This window comes from Choristoneura fumiferana, chromosome 16 (assembly GCF_025370935.1).
Source record: "Choristoneura fumiferana chromosome 16, NRCan_CFum_1, whole genome shotgun sequence".
Taxonomy (NCBI): Eukaryota; Metazoa; Arthropoda; class Insecta; order Lepidoptera; family Tortricidae; genus Choristoneura; species Choristoneura fumiferana.
In genome coordinates this window covers 9,764,640-9,788,371 of record NC_133487.1, presented here as the reverse complement: position 1 = coordinate 9,788,371, position 23,732 = coordinate 9,764,640, and the positions used below count along the sequence as shown (strand labels likewise).

The window sequence follows — 23,732 nt, the reverse complement described above, 5'->3', positions numbered from 1 at the left end:
AAATAAGCCACTTGACGGAGTTCTAGACCACTAGACTTATTTTCTTCCTTTTAGTTTTTAAGGCAGTCGGGTTTTTTACTTTTTTTATTTAATATATTTTTTTGTGTCTTTGATACGCGATAATTTTACCTGGGGTGGGCACAAGACCACACTGGGGTGGGCATAGCCCACCCGGTCCCCTCTATATACGCCATGTGGTCCCATTGTCACCAAGTCAGGAGCTGACGAATGGGATCCTAGGAAAATCGAAGGCAACCCTCAATGCTACTTTTATGCTGGAAATTATTGTGTCTCACGCGAAAAATCAATTCAATGCCACTGAAGTCGCGGGCGGAATTATAATACTAGCTATTATAATAGTGAACTTTAAAATGATTTACATAAAAGAAAATACTTATTCCCTTCTTTCTAAAACTAGCCATAGATTTAAAAATTTGACATTGGCATTTCTTGCCTCTCAATCTCAAAACTCTTCATTCACTGTCCTGGGTGAGTGCTGGTGAGTTCTGTGCGTTAGTGGATTTTTCTGTTTCGGTGAGACCTTAATAGACGACATTTTTTCTTTATTTCTGGACTTCGATTTGCTTAACGATTTGGAACTATTTTTCTTGGAACGACAACCTTTGCACGGCATCACGGAATTTGTTATTGGTTACGATTGGATTTTTAAGATTATAATGAGCGAACTGCAGCCTGGTCCGTCGGGGATTACCCCGCCGACCAAAAAGGCTAAAGTGGTCAAACACCAATTAACTGTGAACGAAAGAAAAATTCTAGTGAATATTTACAATTATTTGGAAAAAAACACGCCTACATACCCATTCAAAATGGAAATTTATAAAACGACTTCGGAAATCATGGACGTCTCTCAGAATGTAGTACGTGGTGTTATGAAAAAATATCATGAAAATCAAGAAATACAGCCAAAAGTATGTAAATAAAATATAAACCTTTTATATTTTACTAGCGACTCGCCATAGTTTTGCACGGGTAGCAAAGCATATCATCATCATCATCATCCCAGCCTATATACTTCCCACTGCTGGGCACAGGCCTCCTCTAAGAACAAGAGGCAAAACATATAGCATAGGTATGAATCACTCTATTTATTGGTGAAAACCGCGTGAAAATCTGTTCAGTAGTTTTTGAGACAATGGCATACAGACGTGGGTAAGAACTTTGTTTTAACTATACCTTATTGTAATGATATATTTGTAATCTTTTTTATAATTGCCTTTGACTAGGTATGCTATTGATTATTTGTTTTAGGACTAGTGTAATTAAGTGACTAACTTCCGTCGATGTTTCTAGGAAAAACCTCCAAATCGAGCAATAATTGCTAACCTGGATGAATTTGTTTTGTCTGCAATACGCAGAAAAGTTCATCAGTTTTACTTCAATGGTGAATTGCCGACGGTTGCGAAAATCACGGCAGCGGTCAATGACGACGACAGTCTGCCTACATTTTCATGGACTACGATGTACAGAATTCTTAAGAAACTGAACTTTTCTTTTTCAAAAAGATCAAGAAAAAGTATTTTATTGGATAGACCTGACCTGCAAATTCTGAGGGTAAACTATTTGATGAGGATAGCCGAATACAGAAGGCTGAAAAAAAAGATATATTATCTGGATGAAACATGGCTTAATGCTGGTTAGTTTTATTTTTAATCTATTTAGACTCCTAAGGTATGTTTATATACTTTCATTGACTACTGGATGATTTTTGAAATACTCAATTTACACCTTCTGGAAGGAAAAAGATCCTGCAAAATTAAAATAATTGACCATCCATACTATTTATTAGACATTACATTAGCACTAGATCTCACTAGGGCACGATCTCTTTTTTATTTAAGATTATAAATAACTGTAAAAATATATCATATAATTATATTGTATGAAAAACCCCCTCCCCCATTTTAAGTCTTTAACACCATACGGATCACGGTTTGCCTTTTATATATTTAGATTTTATCCCCGCGATTGGTACACAGTGCTTAGTAAAAAGAAAACTTCATAAATGCCTATATGTGTTGAGTTTATGGTAATTCTTATAATAACAGTTTCGGCAGAATCGACAAGTGACACTTGTTCTTATTTCCCTGGTTCTTATTCCCTTGACTTTTGAACAAGGGAATCATAGTTTTCTTGCAATGAAAAACATTTTTCATTTTGTTAATTAGGGCATACCTGCAATTATGTCTGGATGGACAATGATATAAAAAGTAGTAAACAAGCATTTTTACGCGGCCTCTCAAGCGGATTGAAAAATCCTCAAAAAGGGAGAAGACTAATTATTACCCATGTTGGTAACGAAGATGGATTTGTCGAAGGAGGAGAATGGATCTTCGAGGCAAAAAAAACGGAAGGTGATTACCATGGAGAAATGGACGCTCATAATTTTGAAAAATGGTGAGTGTTGAAGGAAATTATCTGTCATTTAATTATACAGTGGATTCTATTAAAACATGAGTATAATATCCAGTTATAATTACAGGTTTGAACGTATTTTGGACAAGATTCAGCCAGGGTCTGTTGTGGTGATGGATAATGCCCCATACCATTCTCGCCAACTCGAAAATGTGCCTAACATGAGCTGGAGGAAGGACGCTATACAGGCATGGCTACAAAGCAAAAATATAGCTTTTGAAACAAAAGAAATTAAGGCGCAGCTACTCTCAAAGTTCGATAAGGAGAAATATAAAACTAAATATGTGGACGATTACGCTGCATCAAAGGGAGTAACTGTGCTTCGCCTTCCTCCCTACCATTGCGAACTTAATCCTATTGAACTCATATGGGCACAAGTTAAATCTTTTGTTGGAAGAAAAAACAAAACTTTCACAATGGCAGAAATCAAAATATTACTGAAAGAAGGGTTGGCGAGGATCGGAGCAGAAGAATGGGCGAAATGCGTCAGTCACGTTCTAAAGGAAGAAGAGCAGATGAAGAAGCTGGATGGGATCATGGACGTGGCGAGTGACGCTGGAATACAGCCCTTCGTAATAAATGTCACAGGCGACACTTCAGATAGTGATCATTACGATACTGAGTAAATCTGTTTAAAATTATCCGTGAAAGTCAGAATGACGGGTGTACCATTATAAATATCAAAGAAACATCTATTCTAAAAAAATACTCAAAATGTACTATTTAGTTTCTATTTTAAGAGTAATTGTAGCAGTCCGTACATAAAGTTATTAAAATGTGGAAATACACCAGCCGTCCTGAATGTCAGGATGCGGTATATACCATATACAGAAAGCCAATTTGCTATAAACCTATTGATTTTTGAGTCCAAAAATGTACTAAATTATGCTTAAGAATGCAGTTAAAATTTGAACAATCAATATCAATCAATATTGGGATAAAAGTAGCCTATGTGTTATTCCATACCATCTACATACTTACCTAATTTAATCCAAGTCCGTCCAGCTATTCTAGCATCAAGAAGTGACATATAAAATTCCCATGTGAATTCCCAAAAATTACATCGTGGTTTTCATTGACGTTATATTAAAAACAACCATGCCAAATTTCATGACTCCAGCGGTTGTTATTTCGAGATTTTATCCCAATCTCGTGGGAATAACGGGATAAAAAGTAGCCTATGTGTTATTCCAGATGTTCAGCTATCTACATGCCAAATTTCATCAAAGTCCGTCTAGCCGTTTTTTGTATAGTTTTATTTTTATATTTATAATGGTAACCCTCTGCTATTGTAGCCGGGGGGGATATTGTATCTGAGCCGTATAATGGCGTCCATACGACGCCATGCTCGCCATGTTCATGTGTGTTGTATGAAGATAGTCTTCTGACGAACACAACGTAAAATGGCCGAGAAGAAAATGGCGTCGTAAGGACGCCATCAGACGGTTCAGATACAATATCCCCCCCAGCTACAATAGTCCCGGGTCACCTTACACCCGCCATTCTGACTCTTTGCCCCATTGGACAGAAGTTATTTAGTAAAAAAAAATAAGGCGATATAAATAAACTTGTATTTTCATTTCTCTACTATTTTATCATAGCTGTAAACATACAAATAATAAATACTTAAATAATGAAATATGAATAAATTCAAAATAATTATTTAGTGCTGATTGAAGTATGTTAAAGAGCATTCACATCACTAGAGCTAACGTCAGTCAGTCAGTCAGCCAGTCGTCAGTCAAGTGTCAATGTCAGTCGCCACATTTGTTTACACTATTGATTTTTTCCATTGAATAGTACCGTAAGTATATCAAACTTTCAAGGAAAACTATAACAGCTAAGTTTGCTTGAGAATTATTAGTAGTTTTATTACTCTTAAATAGCAGCCTAAGGTATAAAATATACCTAAACTTGGAAGATTCCGTATAAAACACGAAATCCTTCGAAAAATATTACTTAATTTTTTCGTAATGGCTACGGAACCCTATTTCGGGCGTGTCCGACACGCTCTTGGCCGGTTTTTTCTATTTTTGCGTAATGATTCCGACCGCGCATTCTGAATAAACAGCTGCAACATACAGCTACACATGTTACATATGTTATTATTCATGATTTTTTTTATTTTACTAAGGAATGTATGCAGCTACTAATGCAACTTCTTTTAATTTTATTCCGGAAATATATATATTCAATTATCATTACTTTTGGATCACCCCTCGTAGTTTTTGAATGAATCACAACGTTTTCCATTTGTAACATAATTTAGATAAATACCGCATAATTGTTTATAGCAATGTCATAATCATAAAATTCAGTTTTCGTATAGAAAGAAAAATTTTCTATTGGAGAAGTCGTGATGCTAAATCGCACTTTTGTGCGAGTATTGGAATTCAGTTTTTTTTTTAATACATGATTAAGTACCTTTTGAAAAGATAATAATCAAATAAACAACGGATCTACTTCGTATTTCGTATTTTCATATTATTAGGCAACTATTTACATTACTAATTATGCTTTTGTTATTGTTTTATTTCCATCACATCATTGCTGCCTCTGTGTTTATATTATAATGATAAAAAATAAGTACGATAAATCATTGCGCCATACTACACATAGGAAACGTTATGCCATTGGAAAAGTGTCTTGAAAACAACTGAACCGATTCTTACATAAAACAGTAAGAACTTTGAGAGAGCGCTTAAGCACGACGTCGACTAATACAATCGGGTAGGTTCCTAGATAAAAAAAATATTCAGGCCGTCAGTGTAGATTGTCAAAAAATATTGGAACGTATTTTTTCTTTTGATGATGATATCCGCAGTAGAAGTAAGGTTACCGACATAGCCCGAAGAATTGCGAAACTGAAGTGGCAATGGGCGGGGCACATTGCTCGCAGGACTGATGGCCGATGGGGTCAAAAGGTTCTCGAATGGCGTCCGCGGACCGGGAGACGAGCTGTCGGTAGGCCTCCAACAAGATGGAGCGACGACCTGGTTAAGATCGCGGGATCGCGGTGGATGCGGAAAGCACAAGACCGGTCTGAGTGGAAAGCCTTGAGGGTGGCCTATGTCCAGCAGTGGACGTCTTTCGGCTGACATGATGATGATGATGATGATGATTTTTTCTTTTGTCGATGAAACAAAAAAATATAAAGATGAAGCGCGTCAAAGTTTGGGAGTAGGAGCTCGTGACGTCACACCATGCGACACTTTTTAGCACGGCGTGAGACGTCTCGCGGAACTTCAACCAGCTTTAATATAGCTAACATATATGTAGCTGCTATTTTTCTTTGTTTGATTGACAAAAGAAAACAATAGTACCTGGGCTACGTCTTCAATATTTTCTGATAATCTAACGGACAAACTAACAAGATTTTAATTTAGAGATAGACACTAGCCTTATTAACACTAAAATAATTATGATTAAACAATTAATTGATTTATTCTATACCTAACTCTAATTTAACCACAGCTTCCAATAACGACCGTGTAGCCCTAAGAAATTTTATAAATAAGCTAAACAATAATATTTGTAGACTATAAAATCATTAGGAATGCATCGCGACCCACTTACGCCAACATTCATTTTCCTCAATGTCTAGTTCAGCGAAGGATAAAAACAAATCTGACCGAGATATCCGCTTATAAACGTCTAAATATACAGCATTGCACGGCCCTTACTACGTCACCACTCTTCTATTATAGAAACGGCGAAATCGTTCCTGTTCACACCAATTGAAACTTCTTATAGGTTACACAATTGATTTATGCTATAGTATCTAACTGTGTTTACCTTTAAGCATATCAACAAATAGAAACCATTACACTAGCTATTAAGGCCATCCCAAAAACCCATTTGTTTCACTAGGCAAGTAATTTACAGAAGGAACTTCATAAAAATAAATTGATATACATTACCTCGCTAATTACGAATACACTTTGAATACATTAGGCCTTAGAAGTATATTTTTGTTAATTGTAGTCTTTGCGCCATAAATTGCGCCGCTCTTTTTACCGAGACTGTCGAAAATAAACTACTTTGATAGATTTTTTTTAAACTTAATAAAGTAGGCACTTACATTCCAACCAATGGTTTCGACAAGTCTGTCTATCTTCTCAGGGTCATCAGGTTCAGAGTCAGTGTCCAGTAGCGTCTCATTCCCGCTGTCAGAATCTCTTGCAAGGCTCCGACTCTCCCCCTGAAGATCTGCCTCCGCTCTCTCTCCATCCTGCTCTTCAACCTCTTTCAAAGGAGCCAATGGCGTCGACTCTTCTATAGCAGCTTTTTGTGACGCCTGCTTTAGAATCGAACCAAATTTCTCAAAGAAACTGTCGTCCACTTCTTGTATTCTGAAAAAAAAATGTTGCGTTATTCGTCTGGCAATAATATTGAAATTTTATTTTATTGAAAAAAAAAAGATTACCATTTCGTTTCGGCTGTTATTTTCTTAAGAATTAAGGTGTTAAGTAGTAATTTAGACAAATGAAAATATAAAATAAGCGCAAAAATGTATTCAATAGGTACTCATTTTACATTAGAAACTAGGTAGGTATAAATGCTTGAGTATAGTATAATTACACTGGACATGGAACTTTCATAGTACAGAGTGCTTTAGTTATAATGAATGTTTACCAATTACCAAACAGTAAATACCTTAAGCATTTGAATTACTAATTAAAAAAGAAGTAGGTACTGGTCTACTAATAATACAGGTTTGTACTTTATTATCTAATAGTGCCAAGGTCATTCATGTCATTCTAGACAGACATTACAAAAAGAACATTCTACATGATCTTAATTTTAACTCTAAATCACAATGTTTTGGAAGACTGGAATGATACATAGTCCATGTACTCACAGAGATAACTCTTATTTGCAATATTACGTAACTTGCTAGAATAGAATATGTTCAACATAAGAATAAGTATATAAATATTGCATGTGCATGCAGTACTCTGGTGTAATTATATTTAGTTATGAACAGATTTAAAAGGAACACTTTTATAAGCATAATAAATTGTTTAAATAACAATTAAAACAATGTAACAAATCAAATATAATAAAGTTTTTTGTATAAGAATTTCGCTTAGAGTAAAAATAATATGGCAAAAACTTAAAAATGTAATTACAGTAGAGAAACAATATGATATAAATGGACTTATTTATCAAGAGCAGACATTAATGTGTATTTGAGATCTGTGTATTCTTCAACACCATGTTTGCTTCCTTCTCTGCCAATACCAGATTCTTTGATACCTCCAAAGGGTGGTTCGCATGATGATAAGATTCCATCATTGATTCCAACCATGCCAAACTCCAATTTTTCTGACATTCTGAATGCCTGGCCAAGATCTTTAGTAAACACGTAAGAAGCCAGACCACTCCTAGTACTGTTCGCAACTTCTAAAGCCTCTGCTTCATCCTTGAATTTATAGCAAACAGCAACAGGCCCAAACACTTCCTCCTGGTAAATAGCCATATCAGGTTTCACATCGACAAGCAGTGTAGATTCATAAAACTTGTCTCCAAGATGTTTGGCAATTTTACCACCAAGTAAAACCTTTGCTCCTTTTGCTACTGCATCATCAACTAGACCTGTCACTTTTTCTGCTTGTGCCTTGTTGACTAGGGGTCCACACGTCACTCCCTCCTTGTTTCCTGGTCCCAGCACACATTTCTGTCCAATACGACCCTTGAAACCTTCAACAAACTTATCAAATACACTCTCATGTATCAGGAACCGATTTCCAGCCACACAAGCCTGTCCATTATTTCTAAATTTAGCCAACATTGCGTGATCCAGAGCATGTTCCATGTCAGCACTGGGAAACACAATAAAAGGAGCATTTCCACCAAGCTCTAAAGATACACGTTTTATGCCCTTTGCTGCCATTCCATACAAAATTTTTCCAACATGAGTGGAGCCTGTAAATGATATGCACCCAACAGCAGGATCCTCACACATCACTTTCCCAACACCAGCAGCATTTTTCCTGCTGGAAGTGACTACATTTATGACACCTTTTGGTACTCCAGCCTGTACAGCTAGCTCAACAGCAGCCAGTGCTGTTAACGGAGTATCTTCTGAGGGCTTGATGACACAGGTACATCCTGCAGCCATAAGTGCCCCAACTTTACGAGTTATCATCGCAAAAGGGAAGTTCCAGGGTGTTATAACTGACACAACACCCAGTGGATGCCGAGTGACAAGGATTTTCTTGTTGGGCCAAGGGCCAGGAATAATTTCTCCATTAATATGGCGCGCTGTATCTGCAAACCATTCGAGAAATGATGTTCCGTACGCAATCTCACCCTTTGATTCCGCCAAAGGCTTCCCAGATTCAGCAGTCATTATTTCTGCTAGATGATCAACATTTTGTAGGCAGATATCGTTCCATTTTCTTAGGATGTAGGATCGTTCTTTAACAGTCGTATTTTTCCATGTCTTGAAAGTGTTAGAAGCGGCATCAACCGCGGTTTTGGCGTCCGCCGCGTCCATATCCGGCACTTCGGCGATCACACTATCGTCCGCGGGGTTTAATACAGGAAACACGGCATTACTGCTGGCCTGCACCCACTCTCCGTTCACATAAGCTTGCTTTTTTAATAGATGCATATTTCTGCAACTCGTCGTAAACAATTGAAAATGCCTCGCAGCACTAACTCGTAATAAATCCATAGTCACCGCCTTTATATACTGTACTGATAAGGCCTCAACGCGCGCGTGATTTCTGGCCGACGTTAGTGAATTGAATAATAAACGTTTAATAAAGCCCAAATAGATCTAAATTGTACACAATTTAGCCGCAAATCATCTGAATGAAATCTTTTATCGTAATCAGCTGTGTGCTGTCACTGTCAAATCTGACGTAACCGGTGTTGCTAGAGCACAAGCTTCAGATACAAGCATTTTAGATATTGCGTACATATTAAGTTTTGATGCAGAACAGGTACCTTACCTATTTTATATTATGTAAAACTACATTATACAAAAAAAGGGTCCATTTATTAAAGTCAGACCCAGTGTAATGAGATTGGAATTTTGTCGTAGTGTTTTGCAAAAATGTTGTCAGATGTCGCTAAAATTAAAAATTTTAAAAACCCCCTACACAAAAAGACGTCAGCAAGGTAGAGCATAGATAGGCAATACATAATTATTTTTTACTTTAGTCGTCTTATTTGGCGGCGTTTTTTTCGGTCGTTTCTTTAATTGTTTCTGGCGTTTTTTATGTCGGGGGTTTTTTTAATTTTTAATTTAAGTTTTCTTATTTCGTGTTTTTTAAACTGGTTTTTTTAACTAGTTTTGGATATCCTAGCTGCAGCATCAGCTCATCGTGTTGCCACCATTGCATTGTATGTTGTTCTGATCAAAAGGAATGAAACACGACATATCTACTATAATTTTTTCAAGAGTATACTGGTGTGCTGGATATCCTGGCTGCAGCATCAGCTCGCCGTGTTACCACCACTGCATTGTATGTAGAATCAATTACTGATCATAACGAATCCAAACACGATATTGTGCTATTATTTTTTATACTCTACTAGTGTGCTGGATATCCAGGCTGCAGCATCAGCTCATCCTGTTGCCACCATTGCATTGTACATGTAGAATCAAACACTGATCGAAACGAATCCAAACACGATATATCTGCTATGGTTTTATCCAGAGTGTACCTACTAGTGTTCTGGATATCCTGGCTGCAGCATCAGACCGAGAATTCTATAATCTTGTATAGTTATAAAGCATACATGGGTGTTTCAAATTTTAGTTCGACAGTAAAGTAAATACCCATTATGCGTCTAAGATTCCTACCGCAGCGAACAAAAGAGCTGATGATCTTGAAACGGCTGAACCGATTTTGATAAAACATGTCTAAGAACCATCGCTAGAAAACCTGCTTTCAAATAAAAAAAACCGCATTCAAACCGGTCCACCCGTTTAAGAGCTAAGGTGCCACAGATAGACACACAGACATACAGACACACATAGCGGTCAAACATATAACACCCCTCTTTTTGCGTCGGGGGTTAATAAGTATCGTTTTTGGTTCAAATATAAATAATTTCACATACCATGCTGTTGTAAGTCCTGACGTACCAAACTAGGATCATTACAGAATGAATACCCATTTAACAATTTACGATAAGTATCGAGTGACTGTAGCCATAGAGTACATTATTGTGCGACTGCGCGCGAATCGAGTTAAGGTAAGACTCAACAACAGACTACTATTGTTATATAGGTAGGGTAGATATTATTGTATTGATTGATAGTCCCAAACTCGTACCTATACCTACTAAGACGGATATAATAAGACAATATTAATATATACATATCCGACAGATATCAGACATTAATAATAATTATTATTAATATTAATGTCTTATTTTAAACAACGACCGAGTATCATACATAATGCCTAGGGATTAAAAGCGGTTCTGTAATACGTGGGTGGGTCCGAGATGCAAATTTTGTTTTCACCACCGGAGTCCAAGAGCAAATATAGGTAGGTAGATATGGTGGTGATGAAGATTCAACGATTTGTTATGACGAATTGTCTGTATTTCCATGAACAATTTTGGGTGTGGAGATAAGGAAAACTTGTGGCTGTTACAGTCGACTTTTGTTTTTTACGTCTTCATCGTATTAATAACTTATACAGTAGCTTACATAATTAATTAAATAGATATTATAGAAGAAATGTTTAATTTTATGGAACAATGCACCTGTATTGCGATAAACTTATTATTAGTTTTTATTCATACTTCACTTGATCTACCTACCTACCTATAGCTTATCCTTATCACCTTTAACATAACTGCATAATAAATAATTGACCTTTGTAATATTGTATCTACCTTAGACATAAAGAAATAAAAACTCACTTGCTCTCGTGCACTTGTTCATCTCTTGATTTCTGCTTCTGCAATTTATCATAGAAACCTTTCCACATTGATTCTTCATCCATTGCCGTTATGATTTCCGAGGACTTATTAACTTGAAATTAAGTTTTAATTATAAACTTGCAGAGTAAATTTAACTCAACCGGCGCTCTGGGTTACCATAACAATATGCAGATATAGTGAATCACTAAATCAGAGCGAGTCATAGATTCTTCCAGTCAATGACGTAAACACCGCAAACTTCACGGGATGCTTATAACCTATGCGGAACCAAACGTCTTCGTCTCGAGTTAACCAAACACTGAATCAACTGGGTCTCGGCATTATAAGGTCACTGACTTTAGAGAAGCGGTACCTATAATACACTCATGTAGGCGTTGCACTTTTGAATTGTCGACACCGAAACAAAAGCAACGCGAAAATAAAATCTTGACTCGTTTGTTTTGCTTTCTGTTTGGCAAACGCAAGAATATGACTGGCTGCGCGATCGTCAAACTCAGAACGCACTGACGTAATCCAAGTCTGGCCGACGGGCGTTCCGCGCTCTAACGCGCCAGCACACCAACTGTCTGCTTGCACTACCTCACGTGCTTTTTAATGTCATACAATACAATCATATTGTAAACATTGTGAACCCATTACATCTAATCTGCATTTCCTTCGTGCTGATCACACTAATGTTCTCGGTACATACGAATTAAAGTGGACCGGGACGAGATCTTTGTTCGCTATCAATACCCAGTCATATCACGTATTATTAAGATAGAACAAATTGTCTTTGTTTATAATGTACCCTTAGACAGGCTTGGTTCAGAAATAACTTTGAGCTTAACAGTACAGGTGAACCTTATACACTACTGTCGCATAAACGCAACGCCATAAACGTAGTAGTATGCTTAAGTAGCATAACTAATTACTAATCAACAGTTTATGAGGTAATTAACCGGTATATAACAACGACCTGTGCACAGTAGGGGCGCGAGGATACTTAGGTGGTATTTTCATTGTAATATGATTAAAGAGGTTTTCTATAGGTAGGTACTAAATACTCAAGGCCAGCGTTATGTCGTTAGCTACATACATCTTCATCCTCGTCTGCATTACCATACCATTAGGTAAAAGAGGTCAATCGCAAGTCAGTTATATATTTTTTTGTTACCTTAATTTAATATCTCGGTAATTTAAAGAGCAAGCGAGCCAGAGTTGATTGCCCTGTCCAAGATTTAACTGGTCTCAATCAAAGTCAGAGTACCTATACTCGGTTCGGTAACGAATAACAAAAGATTAAAAATTAAACCTCAATTGTTTTTACACAAAATTAAGCCCTATAATCAATATTATGAAGGTAAGTACTAAGATATTAGCATAATAGAAACAGTGGTTGAATCGCTTAGAATCTGACATTGTGTGCAAATTGTGGCGTACCTACTGTGGGTCGTTGGTTATGTTTTTAATAATGAAACGCAACAAGCAAAATTTATCCTCTCCCTGAGTTACGTCACCCCGGCGACCTTGCCAGAGAGTACGTAGACATTAAAGGTCGCTAACGAATTTCTTTATGTAATGTATGATTATGTTTATTAGCCATTTTATAAAGAGGAAAATATATCATGAAACTTATATGTGTAAAAGCGACGGCGGTAGTTTGCTAGTTATGTTAGACTGAATCGTCAGTTGCACTATGTTGCACTTCACTTGTCTGCTGTAGCCACAAAGCAAAGGCCTCATTATCGTAAAGTGCCCATAGTCTCCCTTTAGGTAGGGACTTAGGTATCTACCAAGCAATAGAATATCTAACCAGGATACTGACGTACCTACTTATGTAGGTAGTTCTCTTCCAAAATCCAACTAGCGATGATTATCATAAACAACGAAAAGTTAAGAAAGGATATACATGTAATTAGCAAACACTTGATTTATGGATGCTTAAGAATGTTGTATGATTCTAGGGTTGAAGGTACTTATTATTTGCTTATCCTTAAAATATAATCATTGTACTTTTTACTGGTCTAACACCTAAGCCCAAATGAAGGAACATCATGCGATAAGGCTGTGATGTTCATAATGTGACGTATGTTGTTTCATGTAACAGTAGTCAAGTCACAGAAGAGCTAAGAGATATTTCCTGTTCGCATTTAGCTAAAGTAATCTTTATCCAGAAGGTTGGGAAGATTAAGGTGGCTATATATTTCACTACTCTTTGATAATTTTTATGTGACAATAATCTGTAACTAGGTCTCTGTTTGTTTTGTCCGAATAAACAAAGACGACATCATAATTACCTATGACTGTGTCACACAAAATTTAACAATGAGTGTTGAAACAGGCTCTAAATTTCAAGCACTTCAAAATGCGTCTCTAGTCGCTCACTACTCGTCCCGAGTTTATCATACTTAGTGTCAAACCCTTTCAACAGAATAATTTCATTTATTTTTACTATGGTTGCACAACCATATTTTTTTTCTTATTTTGGTAGTTAACTAGATCACTGGGGGGCTACTACGAAATTCGAAAATCGAAGTTTGTATCGTACAGATCGTACCGTCCCTCTCACTCTCGTATTAAATAATATTAGCGTCACCGGGACGGCAAGATACGAAGTTCGAATTTTGCACTTCGTAGGGGCTTGAACCAAAGCCATAACTCCGCAGTAACGCTATGGTGTAACAGGTATGATGTAAAATTGAGTTTAACGTCAAGGTTGGCCGGACATCACGAACCCATTCAAGGCTATATATGTCTTTTAACGTCAGTGTTTTTGCTTTTACGCTTTTAGGGTAATTTGTTTGTGAATCAGTTTATTGAACAGGCCGGGGTAGGCCCTACTCTGAATCATAACAAACTTGGTTAATGATTTCGTTTGTTCATCTTGAAATACCGCAAAGCAATGGTTTGTAATATCGAGTTTACTTTGTTACTGCTTGAAGGCTAGGTCATGTATGAAATCCACAGTAGGTATTGTCGAGTAAGAATTAAAATTGGATTAACTGGCTCCTAAAGTTAGATTGCATCTGACAGTGTAAATTGTTGTATGGAATTGTGAGTTGTGATTGTAGGTCCTGACTGGGTAGGTATAGAGAGTGTACATTGTGTCCAAAAGCAGTTAATTCACTAACACCATCAGAAACGTGGAGAGTTAGACAGCCGGTGAAATTACTGGCACTTGAGTTACCCCATCTAAGGCCTCTAGGTTGGCAATGCATCTGCAATACCCCTGGTGTTGCAAATGCTTATGGGCGGTGGTGATCTCTTACCATCAGGAGACCCACTTGCTCGTTTGCCATCCAGTCAAATTAAAAAAAAATACCTAATTGTGCTTTCCAGGTTCGGAATCGAAGCATTTCATAAAAGGGCCATTTTTTATTTTGTTGCCGATTTTTTTTTCTCAGATTTCAATGCAATTTGGTGAATTGGTAAGTTGCTTATTCTATGATAAGCCCAATTTCACACTATGTCCTACAATTTTTTCCATTGAGTTACACAAAATCATAAATAAACTGAAAATTTAGTATAAAAAAATAACCAAAAATTGAACCGACTACAAAAAACCATGAAAATATTTTTTTACCAGTCTGAAGTCGGTGCCTCAGCCAGCACGAGCCAGCAGGAGTGGACCTATAGTCGCCTACCTCAGATAAACGCACTACATATTGGGCTTCAATCACTCCTGCTGGCTCGTGCTGAGGCACCGACTTCAGACTGGTAGAAAAATATTTTCATGGTTTTTTGTAGTCGGTTCAATTTTTTGTTATAATTTTTTTTCACCCCTTTTTTTTAGTGTAAATAATCTAAGATAGTTACAATAGTTTAATGTCAACTGCTCGTCACCTTTTACAAAAGATTGTTTTTTTCGATGCAGAGACTTTCATTAATGAGGAGTCCTGGTGCTTCACCGACCCATTCCATTTCACCATATGAATTACGATGAGCTTAAATTGCTTAGCAACTGCGTTAAAGTAATTTAAATTCGACCCGTGAAGTACTTGTTATTGAGTAGTAACTCCGATGGTCAACTGTAGCCCTCGTCATCAGTTCCACTTCACCAAATGATGATTTTCAAGAGCATGCACGAGTTACTACTAAAGGTAAACGTCCACTTGTCGGTATCGTACGCATCGGACGCATCGCACGCAACGGATCGTAGTATTCTTTGTATAGAAACTCATATAAGTGCGTCCACCTGTCCGCATCGTAAGCATCGCACATTTCTATACAAAGCAACAAATCCGATACGTCCGAAGCGTACGATGCGGATAAGTGGACGCCTACCTTAAATAGGTATATCAAAATTACCATAGGTGTCCCTACAACATTTGAAGAGTTCCCTCGATTTCCTTAGAATTCAATCATCAGATCCTGTTTTGGTGCTTATGGGACCTAATTGAAAGCATTCCTAGACGAACGCAAAAATTCAAATCGGTTCATAAATGACGGAGTTCTGAGGTAAAAACATTAAACAAAAAAAAACAACCGAATTGATAACCTCCTCCTTTTTTTGAAGTCGGTTAAAAATCGATGTACCTACTACACTTCTTCAGCTTTTTTATTTCATATTATGTGTGCACCTGTCGTTACATTAAAATTTTAACAGTAGATGTTCAAAATCTGACCAATCTCATGAATTTACCATCCACACCTCCATCTCACTCCTCTTAATTTCTTATATTTTAGGATAGAGCTTGCCTTGGGCTAAAATTAGAAACAACACTTTCTTAGAGATACCTAACTAAGTAAGACCAAGTTTGATTGATTGTTTGCCCCCGAGAACCTCCACAACAAATGTCATCGTAATCGTTAGAGCCTTTTCAAAATAAATAAATATACAAAAATTGTTCTTCTAAAGGTATTAGAATATATCTCTGTAGAGTGAGTTACGTCTTATACCGGGTGGGTCCTGTAACTGGACCAAAAAAAAAACACAGGTACTGCTACTCAAAAGTAACTACTTCAGTGTTCTGTATCTTTCAAAATTAAGTAATTTTATCATTGTTTATTCCAAACAAATTAATGGTATTTATGTGACGGATTTCGCAATACATTGCTTGTCCAATTAAACTTTACCTATAAACTATAATAAAAATCATAATACAAGTTATTTTCAAAAGTTGTAGAACTGAATTAGCTCAACTCAATATGAAATTTAACATTACCGACTCGATACCTAATTTGTTTCAGCATTAAATATGCCCCGGTAACTGCCGCTCGCTGCGACAAAATATGGGTCATCTTGTTAAACAACTTTATCTTAAAATTATCAAAACATCTTTCCAGAACACATTCTACAAATAACTTACTTTCTTTTGCTAACAATATCCGCTTCTCGCAATTTCTTGAGCACAAACGTCCAAGGATCATCATGGTGTTTTGATTTGTGTAACATCATTGCTAAACTCATTTTTAATCTAGCAACACTGCACAGAATATTGAAGAAAAGCTTTTTATTTTTATTTTGTAATGCACAAGTCGTGTAATCTTTCAGGCTTCACATAGCGAGGAGCGTTTGAGACTGACTGCTCTAGCTACTCAGCATTGTTTGCGTGAGGTTTACCTGCCTTACAGTTTGGGTTCAAGGGGAAAATATAAAACCCGCCAGTATTTGTAAAGCAAATCTTTTTGGGAGTAGTTTTTTTGTGGTATGTACCTACTACAATCTTTGATAATTGTAAAAACGAGGAAGTTTTAGGTAAATAGAGTCAATGGCAATACAATGGCAAGATAAAAATAAAATCTTCGTATACCTCAGGTATACCTACAGCAAGGCGAGGTATACCTAGAACAAGAGGTAGGTATCATAAAACGCCGTTTTGTGAGTATATATGTGAGTATAAAACTTTTTTTTGTAATCACGCCAAATGATCAATAGCAAAACACTTATAATTATAACTTATAACCTATTATTATTATTATTAATTATTACTTATTATTAAGCCGATACAGGAAATTCTTCTGTATGGTAAAACAAACAACGTTTTGGCGTTTACTTGTTATCCACATAAAGGAAAAAACGTCGAAAAAAGGTTAAAATAACACAAGAGGTACGCTACGTCAAAAACTCATTGCTTTCTATACTGCACAAACTTTACATTCTCATAAAGGTCTATTAAATATGAATAGATCTTTCCATTGCAGCCTTCCCCACACCATACAAGAGTTATTTGTAATATGAAATATGAAATAATATTTAGCAGGTTATCCTGTTTATGTATATAGATTATATTTAAAAAAAAAACGTTTTCGGGGAATTAATTGTGTGCACGGCATATTATTTATTCATTAATTCGTACACAGTACAGACTGGACGGTTTTTACTGTAAAAATTAGTCCCAACAAAACATGGTGTAAAAAAGATGCTAAGTCTTCTATTGAGACGATTTGCTTATAAAAATTAGTGAAATCTCATAAACATAAAGCCTAGGAGATAAATGTAATATAAGGACAAAGATAAATGTTCAGACCTTAGATATATCTATTTTTATGTGCCATGAGAAATGGCTTGGCTTGGCTCTATACGTCAAGGGTTCAGGTAATAGTACTTTCATACCTTTGATTTTAGTATACCATCAGGAAATGGTTATCATTTAAAGCGATTTTTACCAAGACTTGTATTTTTGAAATAGCTCTACTGGGCTCTAGGGTTTCATACCAAGTCACCAGGTGCTCCAGATCATTAAAAATCCAGGTTTCGAAAGTTTTCCTTTTACTTGTGTAGGTAGGTACTAAACGCTATTACTGTGCCAAATTTCAACTGCCTTAGGTACCTATTGTGGACGCACCTCTAGTTTGTTTTTGATGATTCTTAATCAGTCAATCAAGTCGTCAGTCAGTCACTCAGTACCTTACAAATCCCAGTAAATTTGCGCAACTTTGCAACTTTATAATTTCTAAACAAATAATAATAATAAAATCTTTATTAACTTTACATCATATTTGACAAATATAACTAATAGGTTAAACAAACACACACAGTATAAATGAAAATAATGCACATACCTGAAATAGGATAAAATAAAATCCTGTTTCAGGTGTAATAGAACTTACAATGCTAACATGAATAATCAAATGCAAAATACATAAACATTTTCTGGTTATAAATAAGCACTTATAAATAAACTAATCCCTATTCGACCCTATTTATTTTAAAGACGTCAATATTTTTTCTGAATCTTCGTTAGATATTTGTTGAAGAGCTTCTTAGAGATTTTTTTGATATTTGGATATATACATAAATGAAGCTATCATCTTGAAATTTGAGGGTTTTATAAGTACCTACCCTTAGTTTATCAATTGAGTGGAATTTCAGTTTTCACCGTATGCCACGGCTGCAAGATAGAGGCTTGAAAATACGTCGAAATGCCTTCCGCTCGAATTGGTGGGGGCACTGCCGTTCCCCCCCAGATTTTTTTGTGTATCCGCTTCTATTAATTACTTGTTGGTATTCAACCGTTTTAAAAGTTTTTTTCCAATAAGACTCCTCAAGAGCTCAAGTTAAAACTTGATTATTAATAGTTGTGATTGGACACGACCACATTTCAAAACCACTTTTTATGTCACCATCGAGATGCATATATATTCCAGTAGACAAGCTGTTCAATAACATCTGAACACGCTTCATTACCTTGGACAGTCTCTGCTCAGATTTTTAGGATAAATATTAGGCATGCGTCCATAATAAGACTTACCTACACAGTAATTCAGTATCCACTTATACTGAATCCATTCTGACTATATTAATTTCAAATAAAGCATAGGTATAAATAACTGTGGGAATATTACTCGACCTGTGAAACTTGGATTTCCCCATGGAAAATTCACATGGATAAATAAACAATTGAATGGAACCCTCGAGATAAGTAAAGTACCTAATACATTTTTGAAAAACGGCCCACGCATTAAAAATAGAGCACTAACAACCACTGTGAGTCATTGATGTAGCTTTATACCAACTCATTAGCATCACAAAAACTTATGCGATGTTGTTTGGTGAATGACAAAGCACTCACAACGTTTAAAAGCGAGCAATGTCTCACCTCATCTCGCATCTTTATGCATGTAGGACGTAATATAGATCTAGAGTTAGAATGGTTTCACAGGTGCAGAACCAAGCAATATTTCGACATGTTTTGTGTTCTTGATGAAAAACTTTTTTATTGCAAATGTTGGTTAGCTAACCAAAAAACTTGGACAATGGCGCTGTATCTTTCCGGGTGGGCATTTCAAAAACAACCTCGTACGTGCTACTGAGTAATTAACACACCCGACCAAGCTAGGTACTTGGACTAAGACTAAGAGCTTGAAATTATGCACAGAGCTTCCATTTTAGGGTTTCTAATCAGGTAACGCAGCCCTATTGCTGTCACTCAAGTGTCCATCTCACAGTACAAGAGTCTTATTGACCCAAAGCGGCCCCTTCTTGCTACGAGTATATGCCTGGAGATGGAGTCTACAGTAAAAGGGGCCCGAAAAAAAATTTGACCTAACCTATCGAGAGGGGTAGGACGTAGGTACCTAAATGTTGTTTAGAACTCGTTGAGAAGTAAATATCATATTGTATTTTTTTAAACGTATTTGAAAACAAAGGTATGAAAAACCACCACTATTTTTACAAAACGTTGTACCTACTGATTTTGGTTTTGATTTTGTTATGATATTATTAGCGTATTCTACTAACAAATACTAATATATTGATAAAAGGTTTTTTCTTCGATATTCTATATTTTTTTTTTAAGTTGGTTAATGTTTAAAAAAGTGATTCCACACTTTTTACATTTGCTTAGAAGCAGGGTTCTGCTAATACTGAATAATTATTGATAAGTACAGCCGTTTAAAGCGTAGGTAGGTATGTACCAACTATATTTTGAGATGCCTAAAAGTTTGAACGCAACCCTCGGTCCGCGAGTTCGACTAACATCTAATAGCCGGTTTTCTAGTCTTGTAGGTAAATACAGGATAGATTTTACGAAATCCCAAAGGGGATTTTCAAAATGCAAGTTTACCTAGATTTTACGGCTGATATATTGTCCAAAAATGTAACTGAATAGGTACAGTGAAACTTAAACAAAACCACTGCTGTAACAAAGAAGTCATGGTTCAAAAATCCTTCTTCCCAAATCGTCTTTATTCGTATATATAGTGTTTACACTCATTCATTAACAGCAGCATGACTAATTAAAGATCATGTAACGTTTCAAGTCGATTAATGGTCTCTACAAGGATCCTGATTCATAACAAGACTGCCTGAGAGTAAACACTAAACAGCTCCCGCATGTCATCTTTAATCTGCTAGAGTAAACAAGGGTTATCACGAAGGCATCACGATAAGAATGCCTTAGCCATGGAATTGAAACAAAAGCTAATACCTATGAGGGAAGGCGGCCAAGCGAAACATGAAGGCTTTACTCATGAGACAGTGGGGAGGGGGAGGCCACGAATATGCGGCTACATGCGTATGAATGCAGAGTTAAATGCTTATGGCCACAGTATAATGTGCCTTTTAATAAAATGACGTGACTAGACATTACGTAGTTTGTTTCATTCAATGAGGCGGGTTTTTCCTAGATTTCGTTTATCGTAGACGTAAAACCAAACTCAACTTCGAATAACGATGGTGACGAGGTCCTAGGGAAAGATAACCGAGATCCGGTTATAAACTTGGCATAATTTTAATTCGATTGTAAATTATAATCCTAACATAAGTAAATAACAAATGACAGACGGACTTTAATAACCGGAAAGTGAACCTAACGAGTTTATTAAAGGAAGAAAAAAAATTGATCAGAAATATCGATAGGTACATGATAAACAGAGAGAACGCACTATTAGAATTAGAATTTATTTATTTGTCAAAACTATGTGCTCGGTCTAAAGATACTCTGCATCGATTAACATGTATATGATTAACATAGAGTTGAAAAACTTTAACGTTGATATTTCATACTACTGACAAAGAAGTCATCATGTAAATGAATGTATTTGCTTCCCAGATTATAAACTAATTTTTTACCAAATTTCATCCAAATCCGTCCAACCATTTCAGCGTGAAGAAGTAACAAACATACTCACTCACAAACTATCGCATTCATAATATACAATACAATACAAATATGTATTCTTTATTGCCACAAATAAGTACAAAAGTCTATATATTACACATACATCATTATTTATATTTATAATATTATAGTATAGGATGTAACTCCAAGTTATAAGTTAAGTCTGATTTTAGCAAAAACAGTGCAAATAGAGGTCACGAAGTTAATAATATGAAGTCTGTAGCATGTTCTGGTAAAAAATCTTAAGTATTAAATATTATCAATGTGGCAGTTAGTATGTTTAGGATGGTTTAAGTGTTGCAATGCAATGTTTGGATGTTTATCGGTCAATCACGCAGAATCCTTTGAACGGCTCAGGCAGGATAGCGATAATGAATTCCGCCTGTACACAGACGACGTCCTATAGTTTTCTTTTATTATCGATGGAAATCCCTCTTGTTAATATGTTCTTATAATATCTGTTGATAATATGTATTTATATGTATGCCCACATGATACCTACGTACTTAGTATACTGTGCATTATGGCCAAAAGCGAGGTCACCTTTTCGCGTTAAGTACTCTTAATGAGCGTCGCTGCCATTAGCAGATAATTATATAGCGCTAACTAAGACAGTATACTCGTAAGTTCGTCGCAGATTATTTTATCTAAAGAAAACAAGCAGATTACTTCCTAGCTTCCTACTTCAATGTGATTAATAAGTGATTTGAAAAGTTTTCAAATCAGGGAAGCTCTTTATCGACTAAGTGGGATAAATGAATATGTACCTAGTTACTGTATCTCTGCTATCTACAATACCGTATGTAGGCACTATTGAATTAACTAAATGGTGACTTGTTGTTTGTTGTTTTTTTAGAAAAATATGGCGCTGTCCATTGGAGGACAATTTTGCCAGTGCAGTGTCTAGTAGGTTTTGCCGTTGTACGGTAAAAAAAATCTAGAAAACGAAATATAAGACGTAATGGTGGATGAACGATGACAGCGCGAAATCCATCAAAAAACTCAAAATGGTGACTTACTATGGAACATTTTCACAGAAAAGGTTTTGTGACATCGTGTTGGTTGACAAGGGAATCAATCGTGAAACTTATTCGTGAGAACGCTGGGTCAGGAATCAATTACATAATCAATAAATACCGCAGTATTACAAAGATAGATTAAGAAATATTACAGTTTAAACGTGGAGAATGTTTATATTACGAGTATTGCATGTCTCGTTCCATGCCAACCATGATATTGATTTAATCGTCATATATACACTAACTAACTATTCACTTTTCAACTTTCAAGGCAGTGCTTTCATTGAACGGAAGCGGAGCGGAGCGGCGACGTGCAGCAGGGCTACTACGAAACTCGAAACTCGAAGTTCGTGTCGTGCCGTGCGGTCTCGAGTTTCGAGTTTCGTAGTAGCTTGCAGGGCTACTACGAAACTCGAAGTTCGTGTCGTGCGGTCCCTCTGACACTTATACTATTTAATACGAGAGCGAGAGGGACGGTACGATACGAACTTCGAGTTTCGTAGTAGCCCTGCAGTATCAACCAATATTGTTTTAATTACGTCACATTACCATGTTACAAGGGAAGCCGAGCTAAATGTGAAATTTAACTAGTTGGTCGGAATTTGCATATCTTCGCTCCGCTATGTCTCAATAGAAGCGCACTCCACTCTAATGAGGGTTTTAAAGGTTCGAATCGAACCTATTATGTACGCTAGCATTCCTTTTGTACAGGTCACGCCATCTACCGGATACGTAGTTAACTTCATCGTAGCGTAACAGGCTGGTGTCCGAACTAAACTCATTATTAGCCAAACCAACCATTTGGAACGGTGAGTCATCCATCACGTACAGCAGGGCTACTACGAAACTCGAAACTCGAAGTTCGTGTCGTACCGTCCCTCTGGCTCTCGTTTTAAATAGTATAAGTGTCATAGGGACCGCACGACACGAACTTCGAGGTTCGAGTTTCGTAGTAGCCCTGCAGATGTAGAGTTCACCGCAATGAATAATGATGGCGCTAGTTTCACTAAAGCTGCAGAGCTGCGTATCTGTGCTGCAATAGAGTCTGTCTAAGTCTAATGTAATTGATTATTATGAAAGATGAACTGAACCTGCAATTAAAAACGCGGCAAATTAAAAAAAAACATTATTACCATTCAAAGTAAGAATACACGATTTTGGTACTTTTCTTATTTTATTCATTTTGATAGGCACTAAGGGAGAGGAAACGCATACTTTTTCATAATACAAAAGCCCGTATTAATAAAGTACACTCAAGTCTAGTCTAAACCTCTCTCAAGTGTCAATTCCATCACCGTCAAAGTAGCTTCCATCAACATCA

General features: G+C 36.4%; 3 protein-coding genes across 8 annotated transcripts in view; 1 reads left to right on the top strand and 2 right to left on the bottom strand.

Annotated features, from left to right (window-relative positions):
* Nucleotides 1–23,732, bottom strand: part of stac (C2 and C2B_Munc13-like domain-containing protein staccato) — a 61,783-nt gene that overhangs the window by 27,749 nt on the left and 10,302 nt on the right. For 4 of the 6 annotated variants that reach the window (XM_074099359.1, XM_074099361.1, XM_074099362.1 and 1 more), the window contains exon 3: nt 6,515–6,785. In XM_074099359.1, the coding sequence (XP_073955460.1) occupies nt 6,515–6,785 (271 nt within the window). Of the gene's footprint in view, nt 1–6,514; nt 6,786–11,325; nt 11,912–16,637; nt 16,843–23,732 lie in introns of those variants that run through there. The other 2 variants (XM_074099363.1, XM_074099364.1) reach the window with 2 other exon arrangements.
* Nucleotides 216–3,059, top strand: LOC141436505 (uncharacterized). The gene is made up of 3 exons (XM_074099509.1): nt 216–1,654; nt 2,187–2,415; nt 2,501–3,059. The coding sequence occupies exons 1-3, from the start codon at nt 1,480–1,482 to the stop codon at nt 3,057–3,059; spliced, it is 963 nt and encodes a 320-aa protein (XP_073955610.1). The 5' UTR covers nt 216–1,479.
* Nucleotides 6,924–9,299, bottom strand: Ssadh (succinic semialdehyde dehydrogenase). Its single transcript, XM_074099368.1, has one exon. It carries the CDS (start codon nt 9,113–9,115, stop codon nt 7,595–7,597), a length of 1,521 nt encoding a protein of 506 aa, XP_073955469.1. The 5' UTR covers nt 9,116–9,299; the 3' UTR covers nt 6,924–7,594.

Excerpts from the sequence above, each read along its gene's own strand:
- Ssadh (XM_074099368.1), bottom strand. The coding sequence starts at position 9,115 with ATGGATTTATTACGAGTTAGTGCTGCGAGGCATTTTCAATTGTTTACG.
- LOC141436505 (XM_074099509.1), top strand. The coding sequence starts at position 1,480 with ATGTACAGAATTCTTAAGAAACTGAACTTTTCTTTTTCAAAAAGATCA. Across the intron at positions 1,655-2,186 it reads TGAAACATGGCTTAATGCTG|GGCATACCTGCAATTATGTC; the intron begins GTTAGTTTTATT and ends TTTGTTAATTAG. Across the intron at positions 2,416-2,500 it reads GCTCATAATTTTGAAAAATG|GTTTGAACGTATTTTGGACA; the intron begins GTGAGTGTTGAA and ends TTATAATTACAG.